This window comes from Talpa occidentalis, unplaced genomic scaffold (genome assembly GCF_014898055.3).
Source record: "Talpa occidentalis isolate TD23 unplaced genomic scaffold, MPIMG_talOcc4v2.1 talOcc4.3, whole genome shotgun sequence".
Classification (NCBI taxonomy): Eukaryota; Metazoa; Chordata; class Mammalia; order Eulipotyphla; family Talpidae; genus Talpa; species Talpa occidentalis.
Window position 1 is genome coordinate 142774055 of NW_023603184.1, and position 12092 is coordinate 142786146.

The window sequence follows — 12092 nt, forward strand, 5'->3', positions numbered from 1 at the left end:
GTGAAGCCTGGTCTTCACAGAGCAGTGTCCCTTGCAGGAGAGAGAATGGAATACTCAGAAGTGTAAGTGACAAGTGCTCATGAAATTCTCTAAGCCTCTCTCTGGCTACCTGCATTTTTCATTTTTTCCTTCATAAAACAAGTGTTTGAGTACCTCCAATATGCTAGTGACTATAGCAGTCAGCAACAAGACAGAATGATGGCCCCATGAAGTTCAAGGTGAGTGGTGTGAACAGTCACTTGTACTCATAAAGACCTGATGGGGTGGAATAAGGGCAAATATGAGGTTAGGGTTAGGGTTTAGAGTAAGGGTTAGGGTTTAGGGTAAGGGTTAGGGTTAGGGCTAGGGTTAGGGAAAAAAATAGAAAAAAATGTAGGGGAAATATGGTGAATTCTGTGATGAGAAACCACAGCAGTTATAATTAAGCCTCTCTTAAAAGTCTGACTTTGAGTTGAGGTGTGCTAGCTATCAAAGTAGGAGGTGGTGTTATACACTGAGCTCTTGGTTTCTTGTCCAATTTTTCATGAGTGTAGATCACTTTAGTTGGAAATGATACCTAGTGTCAAAGGGGTGCTCAAGCAGGACCCCCTCTTGAGGATAAGCTTGAGGGAACCCACAGGGTAACACAGTGTTGGCATTTGGAAGTGGGTATCTGAAGAGAAGGCAGTGTCGACATAAACTTATTAGGTCAGCATTGTAATGAGTAAAGCCTCAGCATTGATTTCCTTCTACTCATTCATAGTGACAGTCCTAACATGGAAGATTTGAATAGTCAGCAGATGATGGGGTCAATTTGCCCACAGCAAATTTCATTATCTCCTTTATAGCTGCAGCTTCCATTTCCCTTACAGATTTTCCCATTTACTTTATGGTTCATTGTGACCTTAACACCAGATAAATGCATCTTGAAAAATCAACAGGAAAAAAATTCCAGGTGGTTCAGAAGTTTCTAGAAAAATAGAAATATACTGGATTATACAACAATATCAGAGATGGACTTTTGAGCTCAGCTTCACATAATTATTCCAGGAAATAAAGTCTCCAAGCAAACCAGCTCCTAGGTGACCCTTCAGGTCACATCCAGACCTCCTAGACAGAGTGGAAAGCATAGCTCTGTGTGGAGTGGGTTTCTAATTTCTGTGATGGCTCCCAAAGAAGATTCTACTATAAAATATTGACATGTTTGCGTCAACATCACCCAGAGAAACAACACCCCTGTCAGTTGTAGAAATGACAGCTCACCTTGGCAGCTCACCTCTTCAGGGGCTGTGTTGTCATCTCTGAAAGGAAGCAGTTCTCAGGAGGAAAAAAAAAAAAAACACCAAAGAACAAAACATCAACGTTGATGGCCTTTCAAGAAGCCAGCAGACAAGTGATAGTCTGGTGATGAGCATTGATAAGCACCTGGAGATTCTTTTTTTGTTACTCATCTGTCCTGAAAAACAAGTGCTCTGAAAAATGGAAGCAAGTATAGAAGAAAGTTAAAAACAGGAAGACTGTATTTGCCTAGATTACCTTGATATATTGATTTAAACTTTCTTTTGACTTTGGGTATGGTTTTTAAAAAAAGTTTTGAGGGTAGATAGAACTACAAGTGCTTCATTTGAGACATGGTCTCTTGTCATGAATGATGATCCCATAGCAAAATCCAGGAGGACAGGACTTAAAAGCAGGGATTTTAGAGCTAAAATTATTGACTCCTCATTGAGATCAGACTCTATGCTAGGTGCTTCTTTTGTAGCATTTCAGGTCTACTTGATAACTCCACAAAGCTGGTATTACCATTGAACAGACACAGAAATGGTCTTAGGAATTGGTAGGGAGTGCTCACAGCTGTAGACCATAGTGCTGGGAAGACTCTACAGCTCAGTGATCTCAGAGCTCACAAGTCCACACCTGCTGATGAGCCGACATCTTGTTTGGAGGAAAAGTTTACAGACATTTTATCAATTACTTCTGGGGAAACAAGTTCTTTTGCTTTACGCAATTCTTTATTTTTTTGTTTTATAATAGAAAATTAGATTTTTGCAACATTGCCTTCGTTGTGTGAGAAAAAGCATACTTGTTGAAATTCAGGATTATGAAACTGATTTTTATTTTTATAACATGAGATGTGTCAGGCTTAATCTATCTTGAGTGTTCAAGTTTATTGCAAAAAGACTGCTTTCTTCAGCCCACGTAGCTATCATTTCAAGCCAAGTGTTCCTATGGTGGAGTTGGTTCCTAACTCCCCAAGCACCATTTAAATCCTCAGTCTGAAAAGCAAGAGGATGCCCTATTTTCACAGATGTTTCTTATTTCCGGGGTCTTAATTCATTTTTAGGCTTTCTCTTCCTTCCCCTTAGGTTTCTGAAGGCTAGACGCTATATAGTTGTTCTTAAGGATGTCAGTCCATGCCTTTCAGAAAGTAAATACCAAGCTAGATGGAATGAGAAGTGTGAGATTTTTCAGGGGAGAATGGCTGGGGAGAGCAGGAATTGACAGGACAAGCCTCAGGTAACCCTGCAACGTGACACCTGTCAACAGGCAGGGGGATGGAAACCTGACTGGTTATGAAGAACCCCAGACCTTAGTGAAGCTGTAGCAAAGTCTCTGCCTTTCCTGCAGGGAACTCTAACAACAAAAATTGTCTTTAAGCAACTCTCATCCGGGCAGGAAACACCAGGTCCCATGCCCTGTTAAGCTCAGCCAGTGGGTCATGGCTGCTCAGGGGCAAAGTGAATTTGAATAAAATGCAGTGGCACATGAGAAGATGAAGATAAAGCTGGTGCCTGTCAGCTAACTACCGTCCTCAGGAAGTTCTCTCTGGAGAGACAGGGGAGCCACATGCCATGGCACCTTTATGCCACAACTACTCCTGCAATCTCAGTATATGCTCCTCTCCTACAGGTCTGGGGATCAGCGATTTCAAGGGTCCTTCAGGATTCTTTCTGAGGGAAAACTTACAGGGAACCATTGGTGTGATAAATCACAGCCCTCATCACTGCAATTCCTATAGGGACTACAGCTGGTACTCAGTGCCCACCTTATCCATCACCTGTCTAAATTCACCTCACTCTCACCCTTGACTACATCTATGCTGGCCTGAGTGGCTTACTTGGTGGTGAGACTCTCTTTCATGAGAGGTTGATGGTTACCCCTGGTAATGAGAACCTTCCTATAACAACCTGGTTGTTATAGGATGTTAAGGATGTCATTACTAGGTTAAGGGATGTCAAGAGGGGGTCCACATATTGTTCTCTGTGTCCAATCATGTAATAGCTACTATCCCTTCTCCTGCTGATCAGGGGCAATCATTTCTTCCACAGTGGAGAGTCATCTTCTTGCCTGCTGGCCGCATATGAGGGAGCTCAGATTATCCGGGAAGCAGTTATGCCAATGGGACCATCACCATGTCTTCTAGAAAGAGTGTGTTTAGTTTGGTTACTAGGACTTCTAACCCTGTAGAGTCCAGAATCAGGGGGTCAGAAAGGACAAAGTCTCCTGATGGATCATGGGTTGTCAGCTAACTTCATTGCTCATGGCAAATGCCCTCCTGGAGGGAGACCTCAGGGCCATGTACTACAACTGCAGGATGGGTATCTGTTCCCCTACCTGTTAGAGAAGTATGCATCCCACCTATTGCCACATAACTTCTAGTGCATTCCTGTGGGAGGAGACACTGTCCTAAGCACACTGACGTCAAGTTTGTCCAGAAGACTAATTTGGCGATGGAGTTGAAGATTAAAGGACACACCTGAGCAGAAGCTTCAAAGACAAGCTACAGTCCATGGAGTCCTTTTCTCTCTCTGCCATGAGAGCACATCCCAGTAGGACTAGATTCTAGACTCAAGAAGACATTGGAACAGATCCACCACTGACACACACAGCAACCCAGTGAATCCAAGCAAGGAACAGCTTTGTTGTGAATCGCTGAGACACGGCTGTTTGCTACTGCAGGATAACCTAATGTGCTCCCACTGAAACGTCATCAGTTTTCTTTTCTAGGCTATTTTGCCTGGTCTCTGACGAGTGTCCTTTGTTCCACTTTCTGTATTTTTGTATTCCTGGCTCTTTCTGGTATCTACTTAGGAGTGCCTCTAACTATTGTATTTAAAGTTTCTGGGGGGTCTCTAAATTGACTACATCAGATCAGAAACATTTAGGTAATTAAAAAAAAACTCACAAAGTCATTGAGATTCTAAATCAACAGATGTGATTCACTATTTGTCCTAGTGTAGGGTTCAGGAATCTGTATTTTAAGTTGCAGTATTTTTAAATTGAGACAACATTGGTTTACAACATTGTATATCATTCAGAGATTCATGGTCACACCTCTTCAAATGCATGTGACCACATCCCACCCATCACCTAAGCACCCATAATCCTCCACCATAATCCACTGAACCCCTGTCCCCTGGGCTCACCACCCACTACCCTCCTCCTCTGATGGCCTCACATATACAGTGAGATTTCTAGGCATTGTTTTGCTTTAGTTTTGTTTATTCCTTAGTTTTGTTTGTTACATTCCATATGTGAACAGAAACATCCAGTATTTGTCTTTCTCCCTCTGATTTATATCATGTAGCATAATCCCCTCCAGTTCTGTCGACGTCACAAATGGCAAGAATTCATCTTTTTTATAGCCAAGTAATGTGTATATAGACCACATCTCCTTAATCCACTCATCTGCCCTTGGGCACTTAGGCTGTTTCCATAACCTGGCTATTAGACATAGTACTGAAACGAACATAGGAGAGTGTATAACACTTTGAAGTAGTATTTTGTATTCTTTGAGTAGGTGCCTGGGAGAGGAATTGCTGGATCATATGGTAGATCTATTTTTAATGTTTTGAAGCCCCTGCATATAATTTTCCGATATGGAGGTTTTCCTTTTCCACCTACAGCGTATGAGGGTTCCTTTTCCTCCACATCCACTCCAACACTGATTCTTTCTGGTATTCTCACAGGTATGAGGAGGCATCTTATTGTGGTTTAGATAAGGAATCTGCATTTAAAAAAAATGCCAGTTTCCTATAGTAAGTTCAGGCTCTACTTGCTACTTTCCACAACTTTCTATTGGTTTTAGACTTACTTGTTTACTAGATCTTGACCTAGATGTCCCATCTCCTCTACTAGCCTGAGTCTTGCCAGGGATAATGGCCTTAGTATCCAGCTCAGTCTTGATCTATTTCTTCATCTTGTGTTCATACCCTGATCAAAGTAAACTTGTGTCCGAAAACTACCATTCCTTGAAGCACATATTGAATTTCTCTTTGGTAGAAGTGTGTGTGTGTGTGTGTGTGTGTGTCTACATAGAAAGTTCTATGAAATTGTTTTATCCTGAAGAAATGGAATTTTGAAATGAAGCAGTAGAGCTAGCTATTTGTCTGGGAAAAGGTGCAGGCCCCACTTAGGTCAAATGTAACAGAGAAATTGCTGATAGAATTATTTCTAGTAACTCATAAATGCCTTGTGCATTAGCATCTGCATAATTGCTCTCATGTGGCTAAGTGGCTGGGAATGAGATGACTGTGTAAATAAATCTTTGAAGCACCCTTTGTTCAGTGATATGGCAACAGAAATAAAGACACGTGGATGTAAAATAATTAACGACAAAGTGGCATGAAATCAAATATGTCATCTTCTATGAGAATGACCAAGACCATAATCATCACAAAGTGTTGACCAACCTTCTCACACCACCTCATCCACTCCCCAACCCCACCTAGTCCATCCCCCACTGCCTTAAATTCTCAATGGGTCCTCACAAACCACTGTTTGAACAGGCTTCCAGTTATTTCTTGAAGAGAACACAGAAAACAAAACTCCTGAAAACATGACGTGGCCAAGGATGCTCAGTGCTGTGAGGGAGGAACCTCTATCTAGTCTCAGCTTTAATTCCGTTCATGTCCCTGAATCCATTGGTCTGGCCACTGCATTCCAGTTACCTATATCTTGTTTTGCAAAAGCGGTGTATGCACTGTCTGAAGAGCAACTCAAAATAGTCTGAAAAAAAAAACTGAAATAAATATAAAAATGCATGTGATGGAGTGGCAAGTTAGCATAAGAATTAAATGCCAGAATCACAACCTCAGTTTTTGCTGAATCCTTTCTGACTTGATACACAATGGTCATATAATTGCCTTAGATTCCCAGCTGAATACAGTAAAAAATTTCATTTCCTATTATTGTTCCTGCTGAAATGTCGAACTTTTAACAAACATGGTAATGATATGAAAGACACAATAAAGACAATTGCAAAACCTCACCTTGAAATCCATTGTATGATGGAAGACAGAACCAGCTGAAATTAAGAAAATGGTCTAAATAAATGTGTATCTGAAAAGATTTACTCAACATGTTTCAAAAATTCATGCACTTAAAGATACTATTCACCACTCATAGATGTTTAAGAAAATCAAATATTTGGTAACATTTCTTTTTGTGAGCAAAATAAGTGAATGGGTAATTGAATGAATTTTAAAAATGAGGAAAACTCTAGAAAATCCTCCATTTAAAAAGTCCTCATACATGGTGGGCATGATGTGGAAGTGAAAAAGTGTGAACCTTTACCCCTAAATCATAAATACTGTTATAAACCAATGTTACCTCAATTAAAAAAAATAGAATTAAAAATTCACATTCATGTACTTTTTCTTCATAAAAGTGTCATAATTAATAACATCGAGAAAAATACAAGAGTCTTCTTATATTTTAGAATTTGTATTCAAACTTTCTTATATAAAACTTAGGGACTTACTACTAAAAATGAAGCTACCATACAATCCGGCAACTTCACTCCTAGGGATCTATCCAAAGGACACAAAAACAGTGATTCAAAAGAGCACCTGTACACCTATGTTTGTTGCAGCACTATTTACAATAGGTAAAACCTGGAAACAACCCAAATGCCCAAAAACAGATGACTGGATCAAGAAGATGTGGTACATATACACAATGGAATATTACTCAGCAATCAAAAAAGATAAACTCATGCCATTCACAGCAATGTGGATGGAGCTAGAAGGATTTATGCTCAATGAAATAAGCCAGAAGGAAAAAGAAAAATATCAGATGGTTTCACTTATAACAGGAATATAGGGGAACCAAATAAGATATCAGTGTAAAAAAATAATAATAACAATACAAAGCACAACAAAGCAAAAACAGACAATTATAAATCAGAGACCTCCTACAGGGGAGGAGGAGGGAGCGGGATCAGAGGGAGGGAGTGAGGAGCACAGGGGACTGTGGTGATGGTGCATGTGTGCCTTGGGGAAGGAAATTCTTTGGGGACTCAATCTGAGGGGGTGGAAGGAAGCAAATATTGTCTAAAAAATGTAAAAAAAATGATAAATGTTAAAAAAGAATATCTAAAAATATAAAAATCTGGGCTAATCCCAAGTTCTTGGGGAAAAAAAAAAACTTAGGGACTTAGATATGGAAACTTGGCATACTTTGAATATAAATGAGGTATTTAGGACTATACTGGGATCAGATAATATTTATTAGCTGTTGTTATATAGGTTTTCCCCACCCCAAAATGAAAATTAAAATGTTCCTATGAAGACTTTCCTAAACTTAAATGACACAAAGTAGAAGCAATAACCACTAATTTATGTAAAAATTTTTCAACATCCTCAGATCCAAAAAATAACCCACCAAATCACTCCAAGTAATACCTAAAGCCTATAATAAACCTTCACATATAGTAAAAGCAGGGATGATGTGAAAACTACACATCATTAAGGTATAAGGTAGTTCCAGGCAGAGGAACTTGGTGGTCCACTCTTGTGGCTGCTGTAAAACAAAAGCTGAATGTCATTTTTGCATTTTATCTTTGACTATAAAAGTGAAAAATCCTCCTCAAATTTCTTTTGGTTAACAAAAACAGGTGCTTAGGTCTTTGGTAAAAGTACAATGGTGTAATATAAACTTTTGCAAAATGGGGGGTACCTGTAATATTTTCTGAGGCTAGCTTACTAGCAGAACCAAATTTCTAGGGTAACTGAAGGATTCTGAAGAAAAAAAAAAACGACAAAAAGCAGAAACTGGTAATTCCTTCAAAGATTGAACCAAATAGCGATCCTTACTTCCTCCCCTCTCACACACAAACCTCTCCTCTCCTCCATGCTTTATTCCTGCCTTCTACCTTCTGTCTCTCTCTTCCTCCATCCATGTCCTTCCACCCACCCACCCCACCCTGGAATTTGGTAACAACAGAACTCCTTTTGGCTTTTGCTTTTTTTTTTTTTAATATTTATTTATTTATGTACACAAGAACGGGGGTACAGGCCAGAACAGAAGAGGCAGACTGACTGAAATACACTGCTGAGGGGAGCAGCTGGTGAGAGAGGAGAGGTCTGCTGCACCATGTGGGTAGCTCCCTGACTAGGGATCAAACTCCTGCTGCAGTGGCTGTGGACAGCTTCACAGGTTGCGTCTCAACCCCTTGCGCCACCAGGGAGGCCCCAGCTTTTACTTCTGTTTCTTTTGCTTTCCCCAACATATATTTGAGGTCAAAGGTAGATGTTTTGCTGATGGGGAATGAATCAGGTCCTGACCACTTGACGTCAGTCATGTCAAAAGATGTCTCTGAGACGTTGCCATGGAATTCCTGTTTACTTTATTTTTATTTTTATTTTTTTAATTCTTATTTTTAAAATGTTATATATTGTTTACATCATTTTTCATTTTTGCACCATGCATGCATTTTCATCTTGGTTATAGTTACTTTTTAAGTCCCCAACACAATGTACGTCCAAGTAAAGAGACTGAAGAAGAAATAGGCTCCACGGCATTTTCCTTCTTTGGGAACGCTGTTTTCAGAGACTGGATCCTGGGAGGTCTGGAAGTAAGTGTTAGGATTTCTGATTCTGATCAAGTTGCATTGGCTTAACTTTCCAGAGGGCATGCCACCGTCTAGCGTGTGCGCACACCCGTGGAAAGGTCCCTGCGCCAGCCTGGAGATGACATATGCACCCCCCCTGCTGCACCTGCCTCGCGCCCGTCACCTGCCGCCAGGCTCAACCAACTCTCTTTCCCTTTACAGCATAGGCGGAGACGTAGGGCGAGGCCACGACCCAAGTTACGTGGGCAAACATTTCCGCATGGGGTTCATGACCATGCCCGCTCCTCAGGACAGACTTCCCCATCCTTGCTCCAGCGGCTTTTCCGTGAGGTCGCAGTCCCTGCACTCGGTCGGGGGCGCAGATGACGACAGCAGCTGTGGCTCCCGGAGACAGCCGCCCCCCAAGCCCAAGCGGGACCCCAGCACCAAGCTGAGCACCTCCTCGGAGACGGTCAACAGCGCCGCGGCCAGCAAGAGCGCGAGGACCCCCGAGCGGATGGAAGGTACGGCGCCACCCCCACCCTGAAAAAGAAATTGGGCAGCAGGTGCCTGGCATCACATGCATGGGTACCCACCTCTCCCCAGGCCCATCGTCCTGCCTCCGTTGCCCTGAGGTCCCAGAAATGAATTGGGTGTGTGTTGGGGGGAAGAGGCACAAGGTATTTATTTTTGGGGTCCTCAAATGACACCCAGAAAGGTGCATTTAATGTGCATCATCAGAAAGGGAAGGCGATGAGTTTTCTTAACCCCTTGCTATTCTGAGTCATTAGAAAATTATTTGGCCTAGCCATATACCTAAAATTGAAAATTTCTTGGTTTTATTAGTATTACTGTATAATTCTAGAAGTATTGTGTGATTATCAGGGAACTTTATTATGCAGGAAAATACAAAAAAAAAAGAAAGAAAAAAGAAAAGTATATAATCACCTTTTAGAAAGAATTCTTTTTTACATTTTGGTGGACTTCCTATCAGTGAATTTGAATTTACACATAATGGGTGCACATTTGTAGCGTACACCATAGACACCTGCATGTGTATAGATTTTATTTTCTCCTTCCATCTCTCTCTAATTTCTGCCTGCACTTATGTTTTCCCTCGCCTATGGAATGAACACACAGATCAAATGTATCTTGGTCTCCTTGCTCCTCTATGAATATGTTATGTCAGCGCTTACTAGCTCCTTACCCCTTAGCTGATAAGCAGGTGTCAGCTGTCCTGAATTTTTCTTGAGAGTTGCTGGGGAGAGTAGATTCATATACTTTGATACAAGTCCATTGGGAATTTTGTATTAGGTGCGGAAGATCTTTAAGGTTCTCAGTGCTGCCGCTGCCAGTATGGACACACGGCACTCCAGCCTAATCTTATTCGCCTACCCTTCCCTGATCTTTGCTGCAGGATTCCCTGAACCCTGATGCACCAAGCTCCATGCAGAGAGCGGAAGCCAGGGGGTCCCGGGTGGCAGAATTCTTTGTTACCTGGGCCCATCCTCCTCTCAGTCCCAGGAAACCGCTCTTGTCCCTGGCCCAGTCTTTCCATGAAATCTCATGAGATGGTCTGGGAGGGGCCCATGGCATGTCCCGTTCTCTAATCTCCCTTCCTGGCCATCCTTTCACCTTGTGCCAAGCACCACTAGCCCAGTAGCACAACCGCTTCCGCTTCGTGCATGCTGCAGAACATAAATAAATGTCTGGGGCTGGATCTACTCCCCCCATTTTCCAAGGAAAATCTCCTTGTGCAGAAACGTACATTGAGTGTGCACATGTGTGGGAGCAACAGATGTGAATTACAGGTATGTTTATGCAGAGTCAAAAAACTGAAGTCACAGTGTGGAGTTTTGTGCTTTGTATTTTCCATGGCATTCAGATTGTTAAGAAATAACATTTTTTCTCAAAGGTTTATTTTTATTTATTTATGCATATAAGAGCTGGGGTACAGGCCAAAGGTATGGGGGTGAGAGGGTTCACCAGAGACAGAGTGGGGAGCAGAACAGGCAGATCTACCGAAATACACTGCTGAGGGGAGCAGCGGGCGAGACAGGAGAGGTCTGTTGCGCGATATGGGTCAGCTCTCTGGCCGGGGATTGAACTCAGGCCATCAGCAGTGATAGCACTGAGACTTTAACCCTTGCATCACAAGGGCGGCCCAAGAAATTGCATTTTTAAAGAGAAAGTATGCATCAAAGCAATTTATTTACTGTTTGTTAACACTTCAGTTGACTCCAGTTGTCTTGGTGTGATGAGTATAGCACACGCACATGTAGATGTGTCTGTCTGTGTAACTGTTGTTCTGCTGCCTGAAAGTAGACTGGGAATTTCATGCTTTTATCTCATGAGTCAAGGTTGTCAGTATGTCCTTCGACTTTTAAGACATGGATGCGTGTAGAAGTAAAATGTTTTGTTTACTTGCTAGTATACTGAAGGGCCCTAGAGACCAGCCTTTTGCAGAATTTAAATGCTCTAAGTTTTCCTTTGCTATTGCTGTGTGGAGCCTTCCATTATTTTCACTTTCTGTGGCCTTGTTTTCAGGAGTCACCCCCTCCTACATTTATTTCCAAGAAATTGCATAATCAAATACATTAGATCTGGGATGGTCAAACTTCATAATCAAATACTTTAGATCCTACGTAAAAGAAGCTTGCTGATTTATTTTATTTTATTTTTTTAAAGATTTATTTATTCATGCATACAAGAACCGGGGTACAGGCCAGAGATGGGGGGGTGAGAGGATTCACCAGAGACAGAGTGGCAAACAGAACAGGCAGAGTGACTGAAATACACTGCGGAGGGGAGTAGTGGGTGGGTCAGGAAAGGTCTGCTGTGCCATGTGTGTAGCTCTTTGGCCAGGGATGGAATTTGTGCTGCAGTGGCAGCAGACAGCTTTGTAGGTTGTATCTTAACCCCTTGTGCCACCAGGGAGGCCCAGAAGCTTACTGAATTAGAACAGAGACTTCTGAATGATGAGAGCTGGAATGTGATCTAGAATAATTCCATAATAAAAGGAAATACAAAGCCAGCTGAAGGGAAGAAGAGAACCAAAGGGAAAAAAGCAGCCAATCAGGATCATCAAGCACTGTCATGACTCAGCAGACTTTCCAGGAAATTCGCAAAATGCCCACAGTGAAGTGACCTGGGGTACTGGGCACTGGTATTAATATGGGAGCTATCTGATGTTGTTCAATAGAAGCAACATTTCAGTTGCCAATTTGCCCTAAAAAGTCGAAGGGATTACCATTCATTTGGGATGCTTGAGCTAGCTAAT

At 41.8% G+C, this 12092-nt stretch overlaps 1 protein-coding gene across 1 annotated transcript in view; it reads left to right on the forward strand.

The window, feature by feature from the left end:
* NYAP2 (neuronal tyrosine-phosphorylated phosphoinositide-3-kinase adaptor 2) overlaps positions 1-12092 on the forward strand; it is a 241501-nt gene that overhangs the window by 99904 nt on the left and 129505 nt on the right. The window contains exon 2 of the mRNA XM_037521917.2: positions 9035-9336. Coding sequence (XP_037377814.1) covers positions 9035-9336 — 302 coding nt within the window. The remainder of the gene's footprint in view (positions 1-9034; positions 9337-12092) is intronic.